Here is a 27,769-nt window from a genome sequence, read left to right as displayed (position 1 = left end):
CCTACGGTAGAGCCGGTAACCAACAGCGAAGTCAGCCCAGTTCTCCATGAACCCAAACCCTTCCTTCCTACACCAGCTTCTGAGCCACTTGTTTACCTCTGATCTCCCGCTGCCTCTCTGGTGTGGCTCGTGGTACTGGTAGTATTTCAGAAAATACTACCTTGGAGGTCCTTGCCTTAAGCTGGCGGCCTAAGTCCCTGAAATCATTTTTAAGGACACTCCACCTACCTCTTACTTTGTCATTGGTGCCAATATGTACCATGACTGCTGGGTCCTCTCCAGCCCCGCCCAGCAACCTGTCAACCCGATCCGCGATGTGCCGAACTCGTGCGCCAGGCAGACAACACACTGTTCGGCAATCCCGGTCTTTGTGACAGATTGCCCTGTCTGTCCCCCTAATAATTGAGTCCCCCACCACTAGTACCTGTCTGGCCTGCCCTGTACTCCTCCCTCCCTCCTTACTGGAGCAGACACCCCCCTAGCGATCAGAGGCGGTATCCTGCTGCAGTTCTGCTAGCTCTGTAATGGCATCCCCCTCATCTGCCAAGCGGGCAAACTTGTTGGGGTGTGCCAGTTCAGGACTAGCCTCCCTGACACTTTTTCCCCTACCCCTCTTTCTAACTGTAACCCAGCTAACTGCCTGACTGTCCTGCAACTCCGTCCCACTGTCCTCCCCCACCTCTATTCCCAAGAGTGGCTGCTCAGTGAGCACGAGACTCCTCTCCATGTTGTTAATGCTTCTCATTGTTGCCAGTCGCCCCTCTAGATGCAGGATCTGGGCTTCCAAATGGACAACTAGCACACATCTCGCACAACAATATGCACCCTCAAACTGTTGTTCAAGGATTGCATACATTGAACAGGATGTACATTGGACTGCATTTTCCAACATGGAGGCCATCTAGTTATGGGGATTTCACAAATGTATAGGAAAAAACAGACAGTCAAAATTACACTTAAAATTTTTTGTAGACCTTGTGGGTTCAGAAATGAACACTCACAGCGATCTCAACCTCCTGCTTTCAAACTCCTGTTTTTGTAACTCCTCTTTCACGCCCCCTCTTACACAGCAACACTCAGAAGAGCAAGCTCGTTCATCCCCTTAGGCCGCAAAGTATCCATTGTGTGAATCTAATATAATCCATGTGTTTTTTTAACTTACTCCTTCTGTCTCCACCACGTTTAGAGATCGGAACATGATCGATAAAGGTATAACGTAAATCCTTTTCCGTATGACCCGCCTCAATGAAATGTTTCGACACCGGTAGATCAACACGCACCTTGCGTATTGAGAACCGGTGCTTATTGAGGCGGGTGCGGAAATCTAACGTAGTTTCCCCTAAGTAAAGGAGGTGGCAGGTACAAGAGAGTACATACACAACATAGTCCAGGTATACACAACAATTTCAGATTTACATCAGGCTTAGGAAATTATTCTCCCATAATTCTGCACAAATTCTTCCAATTGGGGGGAAGGGGTGCCATCAGGGGTAATGGGAAAACAAAAATTTCTCTCACCGGTAATTGTTTTTCTTTGTGGCCATGACTGCATCCACCTATATTCTACCTAAGAAGAATGTATAAATAGAGATATCTTTTACTTAAAAAAATAAAATGCTCAAAAAAGGGCACACACGTGCACATAAATATATACAGATTTATACAAAGTTATATGTATCTTTCTTTTACAGCCAAACAGGTGTCCCAGCACCAAAGGCTGTCCTGTGGGCTGTGGATTTCCTCAGGCATGCCTGCTGCTCTTGTGATGGGCCCACTGTGAAAATGTTTACTATGTTCAATATGTTCAAGCACTTTATTATATTTACTATATTCACTGTGCATTATGTTATTTATGTCCTGTATCTTTAAGAGAGAGAGACATGCAGTGATGATCAGGTGACCCTGTCTGTCCAGTGGGAACCCCCAAATTCTCCTGTATATTGTGTAGGGGGGAGGAGTTGCCCCAGTTCAGTCTAGTGCATAGCTCCATATGAGTACAGTGTGGACAGGAGTAAAAGTTGTGTGTGGTGAGTACTGAGGTAAGCCTGTGAAAATCTTTGAAACAAGTTGGCCCCGCCATTCTGCAAGTGTTTTCCGTACAGTGGTGAGTTAAGCCCTGGTGGTGTTATTAATTGGACCTTATCCTTAACCTGACGTCAGTGTGGTTCTTACCCCACGTGTCTGGCCCAGGAGGAGCTGTCTCCACCTCGGGCTGTGTATAGACTAACGGTGCCCATGGCACCACACCAGAAAAACCTATAAAGCTCCTTTAAAATAACTTGAAACTGACAAAAGTAAAAATGACTAAAAATTAACTGAAGAAAATCAGACAATGCTTTTGAATTGTGGTTCAACAGAATCACTTTGAAAAACAAAATAATGAAACTGGCCCAGGCAAAAATGATAGTATCCTGAACATTATGTTGCACAACATTTTAAGGCAGTCAATGCGTTCAATCGAAACAAATGGCTCCAGCTTTCTCAAGTTTGAAAGGTGCCTTCTCCAAACTGCCTCTTTTAACTTCTTCCACAGATGTTCAATAGGATTAAAATGAGGGCTAATGAAAGGCCACTTGGAAATAGTCCAATATTTTTCTTTTCTTAAAGGGGTACTCCTGTGGAAAACTTTTTTTTTTTTAAATCAACTGGTGCCAGAAAATTAAGCAGATTTGTAAATTACTTCTATTAAAAAATCTTAATCCTTCCAGTACTTTTTAGGGGCTATATACTACAGAGGAAATGCTTTACTTTTTAGATTTCTCTGATGTCATGACCACAGTGCTCTCTGCTGTCCATTTTAGGAACTGTCCAGAGCAGGAGAAAATCCCCATAGCAAACATATGCTGCTCTGGACAGTTCCTAAAATGGACATCAGAGGTCAGCAGAGAGCACTGTGGTCATGACATCAGAGAAATAAAAAAAGTAAAGCATTTCCTCTGTAGTATATAGCCCCTAAAAAGTACTGGAAGGATTAAGATGTTTTAATAGAAGTAATTTACAAATCTGTTTAACTTTCTGGCACCAGTTGATAAAAAAAATAAATAAATTCTACGGGAGTACCCCCTTTGTTATTTTAGGGAGCATTTTGCATTCATCTGTCTTTAATGGAAGGGTGCCAAGAATTTTGTCCACGTGTTTCTGTGAGTGTGTGTATGTATCTTTATATATAGAAAACAAGGATCTAGCTTTTGTAAAGACGCTTTTTCATGTAATAAACTTTGCGGATTGTTAACCATTTGAGAGATCTCTGTTTTCTGTCCAAAGTTAGTGGGCCCCTGACCCAGGCGCAAGAATCTGCATCCATCAGCCATAGGATGTTTGTATTCACAGAAGAGGGATTCACAATTTTTCCAATTTTGGGAGGTTTTATTTTTACACATTGCACTTTACAATAAAACTGAAATGTTGGACTTCTGATTTTGGTGCATGTATGTGTGGGCACTAGAAGAAGAGCTCCATGCCTAACCCCACTAATTTCTCGCTCCCTGCATCAAGAATGATTTGCACAAGCTGTGTTTTACATCACCCTTGTTCTTAGCAGGCAGCACTGAGTAGGGAGGCACCTCCGCCATGGCGGAGACTCCGGATCTGACTCGCTCGCACCACAGGCCCCATGGCTTCTGCCAATACAGTTGTGGATGCTGCAGCGAGTCATACCAGCACATCACAACAAGCACAGCTGAGCCAGTGCACTCAGCCTCTTCCAGGTTCCGTGCAAGAGGCTATGGAGGAAACAAGAGAGGAATACCTGAAGAGGGCATGGTGGGTGGTAGTATTATATTCATTGGGCACGGTGTGTGGTACTATTATATTCAGAGAGCACAATATGTGGTATTATTATATTCAAAGAGTGCAGTGTGTGGTAGTATTACATTCAGATGGCACAATGTGTGGTATTATTATATTCAGAGAGTTCAGTGTATGTTAGTATCTTATTCAGATGGCACAGTATGTGGTAATCTATTTAGGGGCACAGTGCTTGGCAGTAATTTATTATTTTGTTTTCATATAATGGATCAGAATATGCTGACAAAGTTAAGAGCCTATGCCATCTGGGCATCAAGTTCTGTAGCTGGTACAAGTCACAGCGGTATGTACCAGCTAAATTAAATAAGCAAAGACTATAGAAAAGAACCGTGAGTCACTTATATTATCGTCCCACATATCCCATCAGTGCTGTAGTCACTTGTTAGTTCTGCAGTGAAGATGGGTAATGCAATAACTCCTAGCATAACCTTACCACTAATTAGGTCATACTGGGAGCTGTAGTTTTACATGTTAAAATGTTCTTTAGAACTGTCCACTTAATTGGCAATTGATATATCTGATTATTGTACTGGAAATAATTCTCTCTAACACGCTACATTGTGGGCATCCTTCACAGCAGGCTAAAAAATGAATTCCAAGTGGGGGTGGTGATTACCTTGGTCAAAAGACCGATAGGCAAGAAGTATCCAGTACAGTTTTATTATAGAGTGTTGTCTGTGATTATTCCCTGCCTAATTTTGAGATGGAAGCTGGCCTACCTATTAGTGTCATCATACTGTTTTTTCTGTTGCGGACCTCTACGTTCAACCACGTGTCGCATAGTTAAGGCTATTCTCCTTTCATGTGTTATGATTGTGCTGTGACCTGTCTACACCTCCACGTCATATTATACTGTAAGGTGTAAAAATTGAAAAAGCCCCCAAAAATGTATTACCCATATTCTCCCAAGTATGGAAGTACCCCATATGTTGGCGTAAAGTGTTGAGCAGGCATGCGCCAGGGCTCAGAAGTGAAGGAGCACCATTTGGCTTTTGGATAGATAATTTAGCTGGAAACTAATTTTGGAAAAGTGAGCATTTACAACCCACAGGTGTTTGAAACTATTTTAGAATAGAGGCCCGTGAAAATGAAAAATGAAGTTTTACAAAAAAAAATGCTGGTTTAACCCCAATTTTCTTAATTTCACAAGGGGTAAAGGGCAGGGGCATTGCTAGGAGGGGGCTAACAGGGCTGTATCCCCAGGTCTCAGGCCCATAGCCCCAGGTCTCGAGTGACTGCTGTTTTTTTTTTATTGTCACTGCTGCTTTAAGACAGTAAGTGAAGTGATGCTCCTGGTGCTTGTCAGCCCCGCTGTTCTGCTGCAGGAGCAGAGAGTGGAAGGACAGCATCTCCTCGCCGCAGACAGAAGGAGCGCTCCACAGACCGGTTCCCATTGAAAACTACAGCTCATGGCGCAAAGAAGAAACCCTAGCACAGCTCAAAACAAAGGTTATCTAAGCTAAGTGTCATTGGAATCTTACTGACTCATAGAATAAAGTTGGCACGAAAAAATTAAGTTATGTTGTCACAAAAAAAAGGAAAAAACATAAAAAGCTATATGATTTGGATATCGCTATAATCGTACCCACCCACAGAATAAAGATAACCTGATTTTTACTGCACAGTGAAGTTTTTCCACAAAAAAAGCTGCCTGTAGCATCAAACATTTACCACTAATAAAAAGTTCAAAATGTCACAAAAAAGAATTGCTTCACTCAGAAAAAGTATTTCAAAGTTAATTCCACTTAAAGAGACACAGGTCAGATTTGAAAAATTGAGCTAAAATGAGGTAAAAATTAAGCGTCACTGACGTGAAACAGTTTGTCATGCCTTTGCTGCACTCCTGCTTGCTGCTTTGGTCACTTTCTCTTCCTGCCTGAAGAGCCCCACAAAATAAGTAACACAATTTCTCCCGACTACAGAAATACCCTATATGTGGATGTAAACTGTTGCCTTGAAATACAACAGAGCTCAGGAGTGAGAAAGCTCCGTGCTAATTTGAGGCCTAAATTAGGAATTTGCATAGGAGTTGTTAACCGTCGCCGACATTAAGAGGGTGCGCAACATGCATATTTCTGTATCCGCAGCAATGACTGCCACGGAGTCACTGGATTGATGGCGGCCTAGCCAAAAAAAAGCATTGTGTTCTTATGAGCCACCATCAAATTGATTTAAATCAGTGACTTAAATCTGTGGTTACTGATGAACACTTTTTTGGGGTGCAGGCATTTTTTTCCCCACTTTTTTTGTGGGCATTTGCAGTGCGTGTCAACAGCAACTGTTCTGCGCTGTGTGGCCGCACCACAAACAACCCTAAAAAAAGCAAAAAAAAGTGCTGATCACTAATAAATCACTGATCAGCAATCAGGACAATCTGCACACAGGGTAAGGTTTGGCCACACAGTGCAGAACAGATGCTGGTGGCACTGGCTGCAAAGCTCCCCCCCCCCCCCAATAAAAAATGCAAGCAGGTAGCAGCAAACTGATGGGTCACAGTCCAGTGGTTTCCAAACTGCGGCGGTCCAGATGTTGCTAAACCACAACTATCAGCTGTCCAAGATGGCTAATGTCACCTATGTTTTACTCTACACAGTGAAGACACAGCTCTGATCTCCTCACTGATCTCACTGCACTGTGGAGATCAGAGCTGTGAAAAGCATTTTTTTCAACTGCTTTTGCTGTGATTGGTCAGTCTGGATTAACTGACTAATCATAGCGAGTGGGGGGCGGGGCCATCTGTCGATGACAGCTGATTTCACCTCTCTGTCACACCATGTTTACATGCTGTGACAGTTTAGCTTCAGGACAAGCCGGCTCATCCTAATGCGGCAAGTACCTGCTGATTAGGACGAGCCTGTCCGTCCTTAGACATCAAGCAGTTAAAGTAAAAAAACATGCAGTCTTGCTTTACTGTGTGATTATAGTTGATCAAAGTGATTAGTTACTGTAATACAACAGGTTAGTGCAATGACAAATATTTTCTTTATAATTTGTTATATATTTTTTGTTTTGTTCTTAGGATATTTTAATCCATTGCCGACGTGCAGCTACATCAATAACTGTATGTCCTCCAGCACCATATTACCTTGCAGTTGGATGTTCAGATAGTTCTGTGAGAATATACGATCGACGGATGCTTGGAACAGGTATTACAAGTTGAAATTTTATAGTAATAAAATTATCTTTTAGACATAATTTTTCTTTGGGCTTATAAACATAATAATATCGCTGCACAATTTAAAATGCTTATAAACATTAGAATCAGCCAAACCTGATGTTTGGATAGGAAAAAAAGATTGAGCAGGTTTGATTTCAGCATGCCTAATCTTTTGGTCCCACAGAAAAAATGCTGCTGCTTATCATTAAAAACATATGCCTACAAGCATATTTATTTTTGATGTACGAGATTAAATTCACCTAACAAAGGGTAGGGTAATTGACAATAAATTAAAATAAAATAAGGCTCTTTGGGGAAGATTTATCAAAACCTGTGCATAGGAAAAGTTGACAAGTTGTCTATAGCAACCAATCAGATGGCTTCTTTTAATTTACATTTTTATTTGACTATGCTACAGTCGGGTCCGCGCTGAGTCGGGTCCGCGCTGCTCCAGGCCTCCGTCGTGCGTCCCCGGCATCATTGCTATGCGCTGAACGGCGCGGCGCATGACGTCAGAGCGCCGCGCCGTGCATAGCAACGACGCTGGGGACGCACGACGGAGGCCTGGAGCAGCGCGGACCCAATTCAGGTAATTATGCCACCGGGGATGGGGGGAGGCAACGGGGCAGCGGCGCCGGCAATGGGTGCACCTGCCCCTTCTCTCCCCCTGGCTGTCGGTGCCGCTTCTCTCCCCCTGGCTATCGGCGCTGGCACCGATAGTCAGGGGGACAGAACGGGCAGCGGCGCCGATAACCAGGGGGTGAAAAGGGCCAACAGCAGCGCTCTAGACCCCAGGAAAGGCAGGGGGAGAGAAGCGGGCAGCGACGGCCTCTCTCCCCCTGCCTTTCCTGGGGGTATATCGGGGTATACACGCGCACACACGCACCCTCATTTTATCATGGATATTTGGGTAAAAACCTTTTTTTACCCAAATATCCTTGGTAAAATGAGGGTGCGTGTTATAGGCCGGTGCGTGGTATACCCCGATAAATACGGTAGTTAGTATGGTTGAAAAAAGGCATGTGTCCATCAAGTTCAACCAGGGAATTGAAGGGAAATGTGTAAGGGGATAAGGGGAAGGGATGTTGTTTTATAATTCTGCATAAGCATTAATGTTATTTTGTTCCAGGAATGTATCTAACCCTGTTTTAAAGCTATTAATTGTTCCTGCTGTGACCAGTTCCTGAGATAGACTGTTCCATAAATTCACAGTTCTTATGGTAAAGAAGGCGTGTCATCCCTTTAGACTAAACCTTTTTTTCTCCAGACAGAGGGAGTGCCCCCTCGTCCTTTGGGGGGGGTTTAACCTGGAACAGTTTTTCTCCATATTTTTTGTATGGGCCATTTATATACGTTAATCATATCCCCCCTTAAACGTCTCTTCTCAAGACTAAACAATTGTAACTTCTTTAATTGTTCCTCGTAGCTAAGATGTTCCATGCCCCATATTAGTTTAGTTGCACGTCTCTGCACCCTTTCCAGCTCCGCAGTGTCCCTTTTATGGACAGGCGACCAAAACTGAACAGCATATCCCAGGTGAGGCCGTACCAATGCTTTATAAAGGGGGAGTATTATGTCCCTGTCCCTCGAGTCCATGCCTCTTTTTATACATGACAATATCCTGCTGGCTTTGGAAGCAGCAGCCTGACATTGCATGCTATTCTGTAGTCTGTGATCTACAAGCACACCCAGATCCTTCTCTACCAGTGACTCTCCCAGTTTTATCCCCCATAAGACATATGACGCATGCATGTTATTTGTACCCAGATGCATAACTTTACATTTATCCACATTAAACCTCATTTGCCAAGTGGATGCCCATACACTTAGTCTATCCGAGTCATCTTGTAACTTATGCACATCCAGTGGCGTTGCTAGGGTTGGTGTCACCCGGTGCGGTAGAAAATGGTGTCACCACATACCTACCCCCTCCCCCCAGTAAGCTTTTAGCCTGGTGTGACAGACACCACTGGTGAAGCGCATTGTGAGAAATTCCAGTATAATAATCAGATATACCAGTTGCCACAGAATAGGAAAGTGTTAAAGAAGTTTTCACCATTTCAAATATACAGCTCCCAGAATTACTTAAAGGGGTACTCCACTGGAAAACATTTACTTTTATATCAACTGGTGCCAGAAAGTTAAACAGATTTTTAAATTACTTCTATTTAAAATCCTAATACTTACAATACTTATAAGCTGGTGTATGCTCCACAGGAAGTTGTGTAGTTCTTTCCAGTCTGACCACAGTGCTATTGGACAAACACCTCTGTCCATGTCAGGAACTGTCCAGAGCAGGTTTGCTATGGGGATTTGCTCCTACTATGGACAGTTCATGACATGGACAGAGGTGTCAGCACAGAGCACTGTGGTCAGACAGAAAAGAAATTAAAAAAGAAAAGAACTTCCTGTGAATCGCTTATACAGCAGCTAATAAGTACTGGAAGGATTAAGATTTTTAAATAGAAGTAATTTACAAATCTGTTTAACTTTGTAGCACCAGCTGATTAAAAAAAATGTTTTCCAGTAGAGTACCCCTTTGAGCAGTGGTGAGGTTATGCTGGGAGTTGTAGTTTCACTGACCTAACTGTAGAGCTGACAAGTGACTACAGCTCTGATAGGACATAGAGAGGAGAATGTACAATGATATCAGTGACTACAGGTGACGTCTTCTCTATAGTGAGGAGAATACACAATGATATCAGTGACTACAGGTGACGTCTTCTCTATAATGAGGAGAATACACAATGATATCAGTGATTACAGGTGATGTCTTCTCTATAGTGAGGAGAATACACAATGATATCAGTGACTACAGGTGACGTCTTCTCTATAGTGAGGAGAATACACAATGATATCAGTGATTACAGGTGACGTCTTCTCTATAGTGAGGAGTATACATGTTGATATCAGTGATTACAGGTGACGTCTTCTCTATAGTGAGGAGAATACACAATGATATCAGTGATTACAGGTGACGTCTTCTCTATAGTGAGGAGAATACACAATGATATCAGTGACTACAGGTGACGTCTTATCTATAGTCTTCCCTTATCTAATTCAGATGGTACATACCGCCTGGTCCAGCTAAAACTTCTCTCTGCAGAATGTGACGCCCAGACGTCTCCTCACTATGTCAGCGCATTCTCATCCTCTATATGAAAACAATTATGATTATAAACCTGACAGACACTGTATCCTCTAAATATAATACTACTATACACTACACTCTTTGATTATAAACCTTCCATACACCATACCCACTGAATATAATACTACTACACACTGTACATTCTGAATATAATACCAACACATACTGTACCCTCTGAATATAAATCTGCCACATACTGTACACTCTGAATATAATACCGCCACACACTGTACCCACTGAATATAATACCGCCACACACTGTACCCTCTGAATATAATACTACCACATACTGCGCCCTCTGAATATAATACTACCACAAACTGCGCCCTCTGAATATAAAACTGCCACATACTGTACCCTCTGAATATAAATCTGCCACATACTGTACCCCTGAATATAATACCGCCACATACTGTACCCCTGAATATAATACCGCCACATACTGTACCCTCTGAATATAATACTACCACCCACTGCGCCCTCTGAATACAATACTTAGAGATGAGCAAACTACAGTAAACTCAACTCGTCACAAACTTCTGGGCTCGGCAGTTGATGGCTTTTCCTGCATAAATTAGTTCAGCTTTCAGGTGCTCCGGTGGGCTGGAAAAGGTGGATACAGTCCCAGGAGACTCTTTCCTAGGAATGTATCCACCTTTTCCAGCCCACGGGAGCACCTGAAGGCTGAACTAATTTACGCAGGAAAAGTAATCAACTGCCGAGCCGAGAAGTTCGTGACAAATCGAATTTACTGTAAGTTCGCTCATCTCTAATAATACTACCACAACCTGCGCCCTCTGAATATAATACTTCCACAAACTGCGCCCTCTGAATATAATACTACCACAAACTGCGCCCTCTGAATATAATACCACAACCGCAGTAACACCCCTCAACATCCGTTAGCTGATGCTATTACCACAGGAGGAAGGTATTGGTGGTGTTGCTAGTGGATGATGGGGGTGCTACTACTGGGGAAGGTGTTGCTGGAGGATGATGAGGGTGCTACTGGTCATCCCCCCTGGCAGTATCACCCCCATCATCCATCGGCAGGATCATCCTCCTGGCAGGAGCACCGCCATCATCCACCATCAGAATCTGCTGATGGAGGTGCTGCTGGGGTGGGGGGGGGGGGGGTGTTGCTGGTGGATGATGAGGGTGCTACTGCCAGGGGGGGAGCATTAGGTAGGCAGCAGTTCCCCCACATTAGGTAGGTAGCAGTTTCCCCACATTAGGTAGGTAGCAGTTTCCCCACATTAGGTAGCATCTTTTCCCCACATTAGGTAGCATCTTTTCCCCACATTAGGCATCATCTTTTCCCCACATTAGGCAGCATAGATTCCCCACATTGGGTAGGTACCAGTTACCCCACATTAGGTAGCAATTTCCCCACATTAGGTAGCACAGATTCCCCACATTAGGTAGCAATTTCCCCACATTAGGTAGCACAGATTCCCCACATTAGGTAGCATAGATTCCCCACATAAGGTAGCATAGACTCCCCACATTAGGTAGCATAGACTCCCCACATTAGGTAGTAGTTTCCCCACATTAGGCCGCAGGTTCCCTTGCAGGTTCCCGACAATGGGTCAAAGTCTCCCCACAATAGGTCAAAGTCTCCCCACAATAGATCGCTGGTTCAACCCCCCCCCCCACACACACACACACACACCACACACAAAAAAAAAACACATACAACACAGAAAGACACACACACACAAACACACACACAGTCAGAGAGACACACACTCACAGACAGACACACACAGAGTCACACACACACACAGAGTCACACAAACACACACAGTCACACACACACACAGAGTCACACACACACACAGTCACATACAGTACACTCAGTCACATACAGTACACACAGTCACATACAGTACACACGGTCACACACACACAGTCACACAGACAGACAGAGAGACAGACACACACACTCACCCATCCAGCGCAGCGCTCCTTCTCACCTGGCGCCCTGCGAGTGACGTAACTGACGTACTCCTGCGCGGCCATGCGGTGTGACGTCAGGCCGACGCAGACGTGGGAGCGGAGGCCGGGCACAGTGCTGATGAAGGTGAGGGGGGGAGGGTGATGACGGATGGGCGCACAGTGCAGGTAAAAGGGGGGGGGGGGTTGCTGACGGACGGGCGCACCGCACACACAGCGCATGGGGGGGGGGGCTGCTGACGGATGGGAGGCCGGTCGGGCACAGATGGGGGGTGTGTCGGTGTAGCTGGGGAGGGGGGGTGTGCTGCGGAGCGTCTTGGTGTCACCCCATTAGGTTGGTGTCATCCGGTGCGGGCCGCACCCCCCGCACTCGGGTCACAACGCCACTGTGCACATCCTCTATAGACTGTACTGTGCTACAAAGCTTGGTGTCATCTGCAAAGATAGAAACAGAGCTGTTAATGCCATCCTCTATATAATTGATAAATAAATTAAACAACAGCGGGCCCAGTACAGAACCTTGGGGTACACCACTAATAACCGGGGACCAATCAGAGTACTAATTATTGACCACCACTCTCTGGGTATGATCCATGAGCCAGTGTTCAATCCAGTTACAAACGAAAGTTTCCAAGCCCAAAGACCTTAACTTACCTGTCAGACGTCTATGAGGTACAGTATCAAACGCTTTAGCAAAATCCTGAAACACTATATCCACAGCCATTCCTCTGTCTAGGCTTCTACTCACATCTTCATAAAAGCAAATTAAATTGGTTTGACAACTTCTATCCTTAGTAAACCCATGCTGGCTTTCACTTATAATACTATTATCCCCTATGTATTCCTGTATGTAATCCCGTATAAGTCCTTCAAACAATTTACCCACAATGCACGTTAAACTTACCGGTCTATAATTGCCTGGGGAAGACCTAGAGCCCTTCTTTAAGATTGTTACCACATTCGCCTTGCGCCAGTCCCTTGGCACAATACCAGACACCAGAGAATCTCTAAATATCATGAACAAGGTGTGACGATCCGTCTTGGGGATTAGCTCTGGGATCGTCCTGGACCATGCCACAGGATGCGTTTCTTCTCAATAAACCAGCAAACAAACGCTTATAATGCAAATCTGGCACCTTGCCAATTTTATTAGACAGGTTGCAGGGAAAGAAATAAACAAAAAGCAGGAGCAAAACAAAATCCTAGACCGTCTGGTCACTGACTAAACAGATCAGCTTGTCCTGACTAACAACCGCTGAGCTTCCCTCAGCCGGTTAAACATATGTCCCCTGTAACCTTCTACTCACAATTCATGTCACTCTTTGAGCCACTCATAGCTCAGGCTGTGTATTCCTCAGCAGGCTCTGTCTCTTCCCTACAGCCCACTTGCTGTCTCCTACGAAGAGCCCAGATTAGACTGACTCTCCATCTTATATACACACCACCCTTCCCTCCTGCCTCATTACTTAAGAAGCAGGTGAGAGATACTTCAGGGTGAGCCAAGGAAATACACCCTTTCCTTGCCACACTGCCACATATCCCCCCCCCCCCCCCCCCCTTTGCTCAGACCACCGGGAAGGAGCACATGTATTTGAAAGGCAGAAACCATCTGCCTTTCCTTTCTCTTGGACAACTTTTGTCCCACAGTCTCTGAAGTCCTTGACTTCTTTCTTCCAGACTTTTACCAGCCACCAATTGCAAGTCTCTCTGTCTCACCGCTCCTGTACCAGGTTCTTCACCCTGGTGTGGGCAGGGTTCTTGAAATTAAGGACAGAGAGGACCGATGCTTCTAAACTTTGTCTTCTTCTGGCTTGTCGGACCTCAGCCTCTGCTTCAGAGAATCTTTTTGCCTCAGTGGCTTTACCAACCACTGTCTTGTTCTCTGTAGCTTCAGAGGACCTCTGACACGAGTCCATCTCAGTCTCAACTTTAGAGGACTTTCCACCTGATTTCACCTCAGTCTTGACTTCAGTGGATTTCTCACATGGTTTCACCTCATCCCTTCCAGCTTTCTCTTTAGGGGCACCAGCTTTCTCAGGTTTGGCTTCAGAGTCTTTGGCTCCTTCAGATTCTTGAGTAGAATCAGCTTCTACTACTGTTTTGCTCTTCTCTGCAGCTTCTTCAGGCTTACTCTTCTCTTCACCTGTAGCTTCAGTTGTGCCATTTTCTTTACTCACAGCTTTTGAGGTTGACTCTGGTTTAGCTTCTGCTTCAGAGGGTTTCTCTGCCTCAGCATTACCTTCAGAATTTTTGGTCTGCTCAGGTTCAGATGATTTCCCGCCTGACTTCTCCTTAGTCTCCACTTCAGAGGATTTCTCACCAGATTTCAGCTCAGTCCTAGCTTCAGGGGACTTCTTACAAGGCTTCACCTCAATCTTAGCTTTAGAGGACTTTTTGGCATTCAGAGAAAGCATCCCTGTATCCCGTAACTTCTGCCCCAGAAGCCTTTCTTGAGCCAATTCCACCATATCTTGGTCTCTAGCATTATACTGCTCATGGTATAATACCACTATGCGCTCATAGCATTTATACCACATATACGCTCCTTGTATTCATACCACAGACATGTTCACGTCATGTATATTGCACATATAATTGTAGCAATACACTACATGGACATTCGTAGCATTCATTCTGTACATACGATGGTAGTAATGATTATGCTGACACGTTGTAGTACTTATTCTGCGTACATGTAGCATTCATTCTGTTATGTTCTCTGCACTAACATCCATAGCGTTTACTGCACATGGGTAATAGTATTTATTCTGCATGTTCATCCGTAGCGTCTACACTACACACATGCTTCTGTAGCTTTTACCGTACGTATGTTCATAGCATTCATTCTGTGTATTCATGCATAGTCTTTATACGAAAGTTTCACTCAGGTTTGTCTGACTCCTCTTCAGGTTAAGGGGTCAATGCCTGTTGCTACTGACTTGTTCAGAGCAATCGCATTGTTGTTCATTGTCATGACCTGACACGTTCTCAGGTCAGATACAACCTCCTCTGTTGTATTTCACGACTACGTTATCAGTTAGTTATAGTACACATATTCAACTATCCGGCACAGGTGCTCGTTCAAAGGGTGGTCATCATTTTAGTGGCACCTGACTCGTTCCTTCAGGATTAGGGGTTGAATTGCGGTTGTTACTGACTCACATTCAGAGCAACCAATTTTAGGAATACCCACCATGTTACCCTGTTGCCTGACTCCTCTTCAGGTTAAGGGGTAATGTCGGTTGCTACTAACTCGTTTTCAGAGCAATTTTGTCGTTTATGTATTTGTTATGACCGACACGTTTTCAGGTCAGATACAACCTCGTCTGTTGTATTTCTCGATTACGTTATCATTTAGTTATAGTACACAGATTCAACTATCCGGCATAGTTGCACGTTACGCTCATAGTCTGGTAGTCTGGTTACGTTAATAGCTTATTATATATTATACAGTGATGCCCGTAAATGTTGGCACCCCTGAAATTTTTTTAGAAAATGAAGTATTTCTCACAGAAAAGGACTGCAGTAACACATGTTTTGCTATACACATGTTTATTCCCTTTGTGTGTATTGGAACAAAGTCAAAAAGGAGGAAAAAAAGCAAATTGGACATAATGCCACACCAAACTCCAAAAATGGGCTGGACAAAATTATTGGCACCCTTTCAAAATTGTGGAAAAATAAGATTGTTTCAAGCATGTGATGCTCCATTAAACTCACTTGGGACAATATAAAAATCACATCAGAAAGCAGATAAAAAGGAGAGAAGTTCACTTAGTCTTTGCATTGTGTGTCTGTGTGTGCCACACTAAGCATGGACAACAGAAAGAGAAGAGAACTGTCTGAGGACTTGAGAACCAAAATTGTGGAAAAATATCATCAATCTCAAGGTTACAAGTCCATCTCCAGAGATCTAGATTTTCTTTTGTCCACAGTGTGCAACATTATCAAGAAGTTTGCAACCCATGGCACTGTAGCTAATCTCCCTGGGCATGGACGGAAGAGAAAAATGTATGAAAGGTTGTCACGCACCTGGATGTAGGCTGACACGAAGCTGGAAGTGGATCCTCCAGCTTTGTGGCAATGACTCGGAGAGCGGAGTCTAAGGTGCTGCAGGTTTTCACCAGAGCCCACCGCAAGGCAGGATGTGCTTGCTGCGGCAGGCGACACCCAGGTAGCTACCCCCCCCCCCCCTTGGCTCAACCACACAAGTAACTGGGCAAGGCGAGGTACCAAAGGATGAGGCTGTAGCATAGTCAAACATAGTAGGTCAAGGCAGGCGGCAAAGGTTTGTAGTCAAAAAAATGTAGCAGGAAGGTCTGGATACACGGGAATGGCAAAACAGGCAATGGGAACGCTTTCTCTCAGGGAAATGGAACTGAAGATCCGGCAGGGGGGTGAGGGAGGGGCAACAACATATAATGTGCTGTCAGGTGTGTTTACTAATTATGAGCATACTGGCCCTTTAAATTTCAAAGCTCCGGTGCGCGCATGCCCTAAGGGACGAGAATGCGCGCCGGAGCTGAGAGAGTGAGGAAGCTGCAGGAGTGGGACTAGGTGAGTGACGGGCCGGGGTTCGCATGCGGGCGCGTCCCACGATGCGAATCCTGACCCCTCCGGCGGTCGGGGACACTGCGCTTCCGGCCGGTGCTTGCGGCCGGGGTGCAGTGTGTAACAAAGGTGTCGACGCAGGATAGTCTGAATGGTGGATAAGCAGCCCCAAACAAGTGCCAAAGTGTTGACATTTAAATGAAATGAAACCCTATGGCAGGAGACCCAGGAGGACCCCACTGCTGACACAGAGACATAAAGCAAGACTACATTTTGCCAAAAAGAACTTGAGTAAGCCAAAATCCTTCTGGGAAAGCGTCTTGCGAACAAATGAGACCAAAATAGAGCTTTTTGGTAAAGCACATCATTCTACTGTTTACCAAAAATGGAATGAGGCCTACAAAGAAAAGAACACAGTACCTACGGTGAAATATGGTGGAGGTTCAATGATGTTTTGGGGTTGTTTTGCTGCCTCTGGCACTGGGTGCCTTGAATGTGTGCAAGGCATCATGAAAGCTGAGGATTACCAACGGATTTTGGGTCGCACTGTACATCCCAGTGTCAGAAAGCTGGGTCTTCCAGCAGGACAATGACCCCTAACATATGTCAAAAAGCACCCAGAAATGGATGGCAACAAAGCACTGGAGAGTTCTGAAGTGGCCAGTAATGAGTCCAGATCTAAATCCCATTGAACACCTGTGGAGAGATCTTAAAATTGCTGTTGCGAAAAGGCGCCTTCCAATAAGAGAGAACTGGAGCAGTTTACAAATGAAGAGTGGTCCAACATTCAGGCTGAGAGGTGAAGCTTATTGATGGTTATAGGAAGCGACTGATTTCTGTAGTTTTTCCAATTATTTTCAATTATTTTTTTCAGTTATTTTTTGGAATTTGGTGTGACATTATGTCCATTTAGCTTTTTTTCCTTTTTCTTTTTGGTTTAGTTTCAATACACACAAAGAGAATAAACATGTGAATAGCAAAACATGTGTTACTGCAATCCTTTTCTGTGAGAAATACTTCAGGGTGCCAACATTTACGGCCATGATAGTATACTGTGTATGTTCTGTGAGAGGACAGAAACGTTGCTGTGGTGTGAGCCAACAAATCTTTTTTCTTCACCATAATTGATTGAGTCTGGGATACATGGATTGTGATAAGTAGTGCTGCAAGATTTTTTGTGGAATTATATATATTCCTGCCTGCTCTCTGCTGTAATACCGTCTCTCACAACACACCAACAATCAGGGCACCAGAAAGCACAAGACCACCAGTCAGGCCACTTACAGGACTAGCACAGTAATATAGCTCCAATCTGCTTGCTTTCTCGGACTGGAGTTAGCTAGCTAAAAGTTGAAAAGTTATTTCATGTTGCCTGCCAGTACTGTGATTGGTTGGTCAGTAATGACTGACTGATCACTGCAGTGCACTACAGTGATTGTTGCTGTTACAGTACGTTTACCGTGTATGTTGCCTAAGGGTTAATTTATCTTTGGTTTCACTTTGGTTCAGAGTGAAAAGTACAAAAGCGCAGCAACAGCAGCCCCATGACACTCATTGCAGATCTGGTCTGGGTCTGCTAAGACCCAGCAGCCTTGCAGATACCCAGCACACCGTGATCACATGATTAACGGGCCAGGAAGTATGGTCTACTGCTGAGCTGTACACAGCTATTGTGAAGACAGGGATGGTAATATACCTTTCTTGCCTTCTCTCTAAAGAACCCAACACTCACTGAAAACCAACTTATTTTGCATCATTACTATCTCTGTCACTGCAATACTCTGCAAGGATATTCTGGATGTTAAAAGTCTATTGTTGTTGACGCTTGGGGAGAAGATGACCAGAATGTTGGAGGAGTGTTTGAAATAGGGACTAGGGGGTAGACATTGTAAATAAAACCGGTGGTGCAGTGGTGGTATGGATTAGAACAGTTTTAACTTTTAAGATGGAAAGAAGCAATTAAAAACATCGGATGTATGTACACAAATGCTGGAAGCCTCATAAGATTCAGCAATAATAGTGGGAGCTGTTTATGTAGGAAGAAGACTATAATTAGCAGGGTTGCAGTCTGTTTAGAAATGACCGTACAAGTAAGAAAATTCTGTCCTAGACCAATTCTGCATTACGACATATGTGAGGAAAATGACTAGGTGGAGCCTCTATGGGTAGAAATTAGAGGGTGTAAAAATAATAAATTACTTTTAGGGATTCTTCTTTTAAAGGGGTAGTTCAGTGCTGAAAAACGTATCCCCTATCCTCAGGATAGGGGATAAGTTTCAGATCGTGGGGGGTCCGACCGCTGGGCCCCCCTGCGATCTCCTGTATGGGTCCCCGGCTTGCTGGCCAGATAGCGGGTGACCACCGCACAAAGCACCACACAAAGTGGCGTCCGACACGCCCCCTCAATACATCGCTATGGCAGAGCCAGAGAATGCTGAAGGCAGCGCTCTGGCTCTGCCATGGAGTTGTATTGAGGGGGCGTGTCAGCCGTCGCTTCGTGCTGTGGTAAACACGCCCCCTTCCCGCGGGCTGCCAGGGCCCCTTTACAGGAGACCCAGCGGTCGGACCCCCACAATCTGAAACTTATCCCCTATCCTTAGAATAGGGGATAAGTTTTTCAGCACTGGATATTTCCTTTTAAGTCTCCAAGTATGGGTGCAATCACATCACATTTTGGGGATACAGCAGCCAGACCCACAGGAGAATTTGAAAACTGCCCGCTGCTGTATCCCTGCCGAACCTGCACAGCGCCCCATTAATTTAAATGAGCCAGACTGAGTCAGCTAATAATTTTTGGACCATATCCTGTTTTGTTGCCAGACTGAAACCGCAGCAGACCATGGTTTTAGTCCGGCAACGATGCAGTTGACTCCATGCGGCTTATTCGAATCCCCAAAATGTGATGTGAATGAGCCCTAAAATGTAAGCAGCAGAAATCCCCAGAGGAAGTTCTGCAGCAAAACAGCACTGAGGTGTCAGGGATCACTGTATGTGAGTGTTAATGGCGGTTACTACATTAATGCATTGTGGTTTTGACAGCTCTAACTATCCACTGTTTTAGGATCTATGGTATTTGCAGTTACTTTATGTGGATATGTTATTATGCACTTTGCACTTTAGATGCAATCAACTTGTTGTTGTTTGTTTTTATGAATTTTTACTTATACTTGCTATGAGTGTGATCTGTCTCTTTTTTGTAGCTATTTCCTTTTTTTAAATTTTCTTATGTATTTTATTCATAAACTTTTTCAAAAAATATTTATTCTGTTTTTCCCATTATGCATGGTGTGCCTCCTATCAGTATTTAAATTGTATATCACTCTTTTACAACCAACACCTGAGTTCAGTGGTTAAGAGGTCTGTCCCAATATTTTTGTCAAAATAGTGTTGTTTATCTTATGTGTCGAAAAATATTGTTGTCAGCTTTAGCAAGTAAATTTCAAATTATTACCAGTTATGTTAAATCTGTACAATTCCGATTTAAGATAATTTTTAACTTTAAAGGGGTACTCCGCCCCTAGACATCTTATCCCCTATCCAAAGGATAGGGGATAAGATGTCAGATCGCTGGGGTCCCGCTGTTGGGGACCCGGGGATCGCTGCTGCGGCACCCCGCTATCATAACTGCGCAGAGCGAGATCGCTCTGCACGTAATGACGGGCAATACAGGGGCCGGAGCATCGTTACGTCATGGCTCCGCCCCTCATGATGTCACGGCCTGCCCCGTCAATACAAGTCTATGGGAGGGGGCGTGGCGGACGTCACGCCCCCTGCCATAGACTTGCATTAAGGGTACGGGCCATGATGTCATGAGGGGCGGAGCCATAACGTCACGCAGCTCCGGCCCCTGTATCGCCCGTCATTACGCACAGAGTGAACTCGCTCTGCGCAGTAATGATCCCCGGGGTCCCCAGCAGCCGGACCGCGGTGATCTAACATCTTATCCCCTATCCTTTGGATAGGGGATAAGATGCCAGGGGCGGAGTACCCCTTTAAGGGTAGAGTCACACGTGCCGTATTTTGCTGCACATTTGTAAAATATTACCAAAATATGCTGCTGATATTGCTAGCAAATATGCAGCAAAATACAGTATGTGTGACCCTATCTTAAGACTTAATTATAACCTTTACCCTATCTGATCTGTTTGTAAGGAGATCAGATAATGACACAAATCCCTACAGTTATATAGTCCAATAAAGTATGCTATACTTGCAATCAAAACTACCAGATTCTCTATAGGACATATGAATTGCCTCACATTATTACAATTAAAGATCTAGCATATCTTTACTTTCTAGTTTAATTGTTTTTAATATAAGTGTTTTATTCCAATGACAGGCAGTTTTTCAAATCGTGGAACAATGGGAATGTGTGTACGATTTGTACCCCCACATCTTGCAAACAAGTCTTGCCGTGTTACCTCTTTGTGTTATAGTGAAGATGGGAGTGAGGTCCTTGTGAGCTACTCATCAGATTACATATATTTATTTGATCCAAACGATGACCAAGCAAAAGAACTCAAGTTTTCATCAGCCAGTCAGAAGCAAGAAGAGGTGGGTTTCTATTAGAATTTTGTTCAGTTAGTTTTCTGTTACATAGTATGGGGTTCTTTAGTGAACCTTTTGTTCATTCATGTACAGTATATACAAATATGTCCTTTTTTTTAAGTTGCAGTAATATGGAGTACCATAAATAAACACAGTAATGGTAGTATTTATTCTAATAGTTACTTTGATTTCAGTCTGGAGATGTCCTAATATAGCCTATGTCAATATATATGCAGTAATAGATCTACACATATACCAGTTACTCTCTTTCTTGGATGTTTTGCTGCAGCCTCCCTATTCCTTTACAGTGTCCTTAAATGCTGTTAAAAAGTACCAGTCACCAAATAAACTGTTCTAAACTAACTCAGGCTATGTTCCCTAACTGCTATTAGCACCCCTCAAGCCCTTAAAATTTCAGAGCTTTAAAAAGCTGTGTATCTTGCTCACATATTGCAATTTCCTAGCAGGAGAAAGTAGGCGTTTCCTGCAGTCATGAGCCTGCTGGTGGACCACATCTGCCCTCGCTTGGTTGCAGAGCTGTGATAAATAGAAGACCTCAGGCTCTGTGCATGTTTCAGTCTGTGTTGCTATCAATGAGGCTCTCCTGCAGGTTTCTGTCTGTGCAGCTTTCTGTAGAGCTTTCACTTTCTGTACAGCTGTCAATCGAGCTCAGTGCAGAGAAGCACTTCCTGAGTTTGGACTCCTGCCAGGCCGGGAGGAGACCAAACTTACTGTATTAATTGTGGCAGGGAACAGAACAGAGACAACTAGTGGACGTTTTTCATATTACATTTTAAACATATTTATGTTGATAATTTAAAAGCAAGTGAATGGGAAAGTGTCTGTTAATCACACAAGGAACACTATATTAAATGTTTTATTTGGGGACAGGTACTCTTTAACCCCTTAAGGACCAAGCCCATTTTCACCTTAAGGACCAGAGCGTTTTTTGCACATCTGACTACTTCCACTTTAGACATTAATAACTCTGGGATGCTTTTACTTATGAATTTGATTCTTAGAAAGTTCTTTGTGACATATTCTACTTTAACCCCTTAAGGACTGAGCCCTTTTTCACCTTAAGGACTCGGCCATTTTTTGCAAATCTGACCACTGTCACTTTAAACATTAATAACTCTGGAATGCTTTTAGTTATCATTCCGATTCCGAGATTGTTTTTTCGTGACATATTCTACTTTAACGTAGTGGTAAAATTTTTTGGTAACTTGCATCCTTTCTTGGTGAAAAATCCCAAAATTTGATGAAAAATTTGAAAATTTTGCATTTTTCTAACTTTGAAGCTCTCTGCTTGTAAGGAAAATGGATATTCAAAATAATTTTTTTTTTATTCACATATACAATATGTCTACTTTATATTTGCATCATAAAATTGATGAGTTTTTACTTTTGGAAGACACCAGAGGGCTTCAAAGTTCCGCAGCAATTTTCCAATTTTTCGCAAAATTTTGAAACTCGCTTTTTTTCAGGGACCAGTTCAGGTTTGAAGTGGATTTGAAGGGTCTTCATATTAGAAATACCCCATAAATGACCCCATTATAAAAACTGCACCCCAGAAAGTATTCAAAATGACATTCAGTAAGCGTTTTAACCCTTTACGGGTTTCACAGGAATAGCAGCAAAGTGAAGGAGAAAATACACAATCTTCATTTTTTACACTCGCTTGTTCTTGTAGACCCAATTTTTGAATTTTTGCAAGGGGTAAAAAGGAGAAAATTTTTACTTGTATTTGAAACCCAATTTCTCTCGAGTAAGCACATACCTCATATGTCTATGTTAATTGTTCGGCGGGCGCAGTAGAGGGCTCAGAAGGGAAGGAGCGTCAAATGGTTTTTGGGGGGCATGTCACCTTTAGGAAGCCCCTATGGTGCCAGAACAGCAAAAAACCCCACATGGCATACCATTTTGGAAACTAGACCCCTCGGGGAACGTAACAAGGGGTAATGTGAACATTAATACCCTACAGGTGATTCACGACTTTTGCATATGTAAAAAAAAAAAATTTTTTTTTACTTAAAATGCTTGGTTTCCCTAAAGTTTTACATTTATACAAAGGGTTAAAGCAGAAAATACCCCCCAAAATTTGAAGCCCAATTTCTCCCGATTCAGAAAACACCCCATATGGGGGTGAAAAGTGCTCTGCTGGCGCACTACAGGTCTCAGAAGAGAAGGAGTCTCATTTGGCTTTTTGAAAGCAAATTTTGCTCTGGGGGCATGCCGCATTTAGGAAGCCCCTATGGTGCCAGGACCGCAAAAAATACCCACATGGCATACCATTTTGGAAACTAGACCCCCTCGGGGAACGTAACAAGGGGTTAAGTGAACCTTAATACCCCACAGGCGTTTCACGACTATTGCATATGTAAAAAAAATAAAAAAAATTTTACCTAAAATGCTTCTTTTCCCAAAAACTTTACATTTTTAAAAAGGGTAAAAGCAGAAAATACCCCCCAAAATTTGAAGCCCAATTTCTCCCGAGTACGGCGATACCCCATATGTGACCCTTAACTGTTGCCTTGAAATACGACAGGGCTCCAAAGTGAGAGCGCCATGCGCATTTGAGGCCTAAATTAGGGATTGCATAGGGGTGGACATAGGGGTATTCTACGCCAGTGATTCCCAAACAGGGTGCCTCCAGCTGTTGCAAAACTCCCAGCATGCCTGGACAGTCAACGGCTGTCCGACAATACTGGGAGTTGTTGTTTTGCAACAGCTGGAGGCTCCGTTTTGGAAACCATGGCATACCAGATGTTTTTCATTTTTATTGGGGAGGGGGGCTGTGTAGGGGTATGTGTATATGTAGTGTTTTTTACTTTTTATTTTATTTTTTGTGGTAGTGTAGTGTAGTGTTTTTAGGGTACAGTCGCACGGGCGGGGGTTCACAGTAGTTTCTCGCTGGCAGTTTGAGCTGTTGCAGAAAATTTGCTGCAGCTCAAACTTGCAGCCCGATACTTACTGTAATCCTCCGCCCATGTGAGTGTACCCTGTACGTTCACATTGGGGGGGACATCCAGCTGTTGCAAAACTACAACTCCCAGCATGCGCTGACAGACTGTACATGCTGAGAGTTTTAGTTTTGCAACAGCTGTAGGCACACTGGTTATGTATCACGGAGTTTGTGACCTTACTCGGTGTTTCAAAACCAGTGTGCCTCCAGCTGTTGCAAAACTACAACTCCCAGCATGTACGGTGCATGGTGTAAGGTGACTGCTGGGAGTTGTAGTTTGCAACAGCTGGAGGCACACTGGTCGTGAAACACTGAGTTAGGTAAAAAAAAAAAACTCTAAGTTTCACAACCAGTGTGCCTTCAGCTGTTGCAAAACTACAACTCTCAGCAGTCACCGACAGCCAACGGGCATGCTGGGAGTTGTAGTTATGCAACCAGCAGATGCACCACTACAACTCCCAGCATGCACTTTAGCTGTTTGTGCAAGCTGGGAGTTGTAGTTATACAACAGCTGAAGGTACACTTTTCCATAGAAAGAATGTGCCTCCAGCTGTTGCAAAACCATAAGTCCCAGCATGCCCATAAGGGAATGCTGGGAGTTGTGGTGGTCTGCCTCCTGCTGTTGCATAACTACAGCTCCCAGCATGCCCTTTTTGCATTCTGGGAGCTGTTGCTAAGCAACAGCAGGAGGCTGTAACTCACCTCCTGCTGCTGCTCCATCGCAGGACTGTCCCTCGCCGCCGCCGTCGCTCCTGGGGCCCCGATCCCAACATGGACGCTGGGGATCGGGGTCCCCAGCACCGGGGGTCGTCTTCCCGCACCCGCTCACGTCCTCCGGAAGAGGGGCGAAGCGGGTGCGGGAGTGACGCCCGCAGCAGGCGCCCTGATTGGTCGGCCGGTAATCCGGCCGACGAATCAGGGCGATCGTGAGGTGGCATCAGTGCCACCTCACCCCTGCAGGCTCTGGCTGTTCGGGGTCATCAGAGACGGCCCCGAACAGCCAGTAATTCCGGGTCATCGGGTCACTGGTGACCCGATTGACCCGGAATCGCCGCAGATCGCTGGACTGAATTGTCCAGCGATCTGCGGCGATCGCCGACATGGGGGGACATAATGACCCCCCTGGGCGATATGCCGGGATGCCTGCTGAACGATTTCAGCAGGCATCCGGCTCCGGTCCCCAACCGGCTAGCGGTGGGGGACGGAATTCCCACGGGCGTATGGATACGCCCTGCGTCCTTAAGGACTCGGGATGCAGGGCGTATCCATACGCCCTGCGTCCTTAAGAGGTTAATATAGTGGTAAATTTTCACCATTACTTGCATCATTTCTTGGTGAAAAATTCCAAAATTTTATGAAAAATTTGAAAATTTAGCAGTTTTCTAAATTTGATGCTCTCTGTTTGAAAGAAAAATAGACATACCAAATAAAATATATATTGATTCACATATACAATATGTATTCTTTATGCTTGCATCATAAAGTTGACATGTTTTTATGATCAGCAGCAATTTTCAAAACTGAACTGGTCTCGGAAAAATTCTGATTTTTAAAATTTTGTGAAAAATTGGAAGTATATTTGAAGGGCCTTCATATTAGAATTACCCCACAAATGACCCCATTATAAAAACTGCACCCCTCAAAGTATTCAAAATGACATTCAGTAAGTGTGTTTACCCTTTAGGTGTTTCACAGGAATAGCAGCAAAGTGAAGAAGAAAATTCAAAATCTTCATTTTTTACACTTGCATGTTCTTGTAGACCAAGTTTTTTAATTTTTACAAGGCTTAAAAGGAGAGAAATCACCCCCAAGATTTGTAACCCAATTTCTCTCGAGTAAGGAAATACCTCATGTGTATGTCAAGTGTTCGGTGGGCGCAGTAGAGGGCTTAGAAGGGAAGGAGTGACCATGGGATTTTGGAGAGTGAGTTTTTCTGAAATGGTTTTTTAGGAAGCCTCTATGGTGCCAGACAGGAAAAAAAAAAAATGACATACCGTATATACTCGAGTATAAGCCGAGTTTTCCAGCACGATTTTTCGTGCTGAAAAAACCCCCCTCGGCTTATACTCGAGTGAACTCTCCGCCCTCATTGGTCTTCAACCTGTGGACCTCCAAATGTTTCAAAACTACAACTCCCAGCAAGCCCGGGCAGCCATCGGCTGTCCGGGCTTGCTGGGAGTTGTAGTTTTGAAACCTCTGGAGGTCCGCAGGTTGAACACCACTGCGGCCTTCGACATCATCCAGCCCCCCCCCCCCTCTCACCCCCTTTAGTTCTGTACTCACCTTCGCTCGGCGGGACGTTAGGGTGCGCTGGTCCGGTGCTGCAGGACTGTCCGGTGGGGAGGTCGTCCGGTGGGATAGTGGTTCCGGGTTGCCATCTTCACCGGGGGGCCTCTTCTCCTCGCTTCGGGCCTGGCCCCGGAATAGTCACGTTGCCTTGACGACGACGCAGAGGGACGTTCATTACCAACGTCCCTCTGCGTCGTCGTCAAGGCAACGCCTCTATTCCGGGCCCGAAGCACGGAGAAGAGGAGCCCCGGTGAAGATGGCAGCCCGGAACCACTATCCCACCGAACGACCTCCCCACCGGACAGTCCTGCAGCACCGGACCAGCGCACTAAAGTACAGAACTACAGTGAGTACAGAACTAGAGGGGGGGGGGCTGGATGATGTTGAAGGCCGCAGTGGTCTTCAACCTGCGGACCTCCAGAGGTTTCAAAACTACAACTCCCAGCAAGCCCGGACAGCCGATGGCTGCCCGGGCTTGCTGGGAGTTGTAGTTTTGAAACACCTGGAGGTCCGCAGGTTGAAGACCACTGTATCAGACATTGACAAGCGGTGATGATGAAGGTGGGGATGATGACAAGGGGATGATGAAGGGGGGGGGGATTATGACAAGGGGATGATGAAGGGGGGGTGGGATTATGACAAGGGAATGATGAAGGGGGGTGGGGATGATGACAAGGGGATGATGAAGGGGGGTGGGGATGATGACAAGGGGATGATGAAGGGGGGGAGGGGATGATGACAAGGGGATGATGAAGGGGGTGTGTGGGATGATGACAAGGGGATGATGAAGGGGGGGTGGGATGATGACAAGGGGATGATGAAGGGGGGGTTTGGGATGATGAAAAGGGGATGATGAAGGGGGGGTGGGATGATGACAAGGGGATGACAGGCGGTGATGATGAAGGGGGGATGATGACAGGGTGATGATGATGAGGGTGTTAATGACTGGGGTCTGGATGATGACAGGGGGGATGATGTATTTCCCACCCTAGGCTTATACTCGAGTCAATAACTTTTCCTGGGATTTTGGGGTAAAATTAGGGGCCTCGGCTTATATTCGGGTCGGCTTATACTCGAGTATATACGGTACTAGTTTGGAAACTACACCCCTCAGGGAATTTAACAAGGGGTACATTGAGCCTTAGCACCCCACAGGTGTTTGACAACTTTTCTTTAAAGTTGGATGTGTAAATGAATTTTTTCCCACTAAAATGCTGGTTTTCCACAAAATTTTACATTTTTACAAGGGGTAATAGGAGAAAATGTCCCCCAACATTTTTAACTCCATCTCTTCTGAATATGGAAATACCCCATGTGTGGATGTCAAGTGCACTGCGGGTGAACT

The 27,769-nt window shown here is 44.6% G+C and overlaps 1 protein-coding gene across 15 annotated transcripts in view; it reads left to right on the top strand.

Moving 5' to 3' along the window:
• The window catches only part of DCAF6 (DDB1 and CUL4 associated factor 6), a 1,246,835-nt gene that overhangs the window by 403,031 nt on the left and 816,035 nt on the right, over positions 1-27,769 (top strand). For all 15 annotated transcript variants that reach the window (XR_008888854.1, XM_056557692.1, XM_056557704.1 and 12 more), the window contains 2 exons: positions 6,827-6,953; positions 20,962-21,176. Coding sequence is in view for 14 of the 15 variants with exons in the window: in XM_056557692.1 (XP_056413667.1) it covers positions 6,827-6,953; positions 20,962-21,176 (342 nt within the window). In the remaining variant the exon portion in view is untranslated. The remainder of the gene's footprint in view (positions 1-6,826; positions 6,954-20,961; positions 21,177-27,769) is intronic.

Source organism: Hyla sarda, chromosome 2 (genome assembly GCF_029499605.1).
Source record: "Hyla sarda isolate aHylSar1 chromosome 2, aHylSar1.hap1, whole genome shotgun sequence".
Taxonomy (NCBI): Eukaryota; Metazoa; Chordata; class Amphibia; order Anura; family Hylidae; genus Hyla; species Hyla sarda.
The sequence above is the reverse complement of the archived record's forward strand: the minus strand, read 5'-3'. Positions and strand labels throughout refer to the sequence as shown.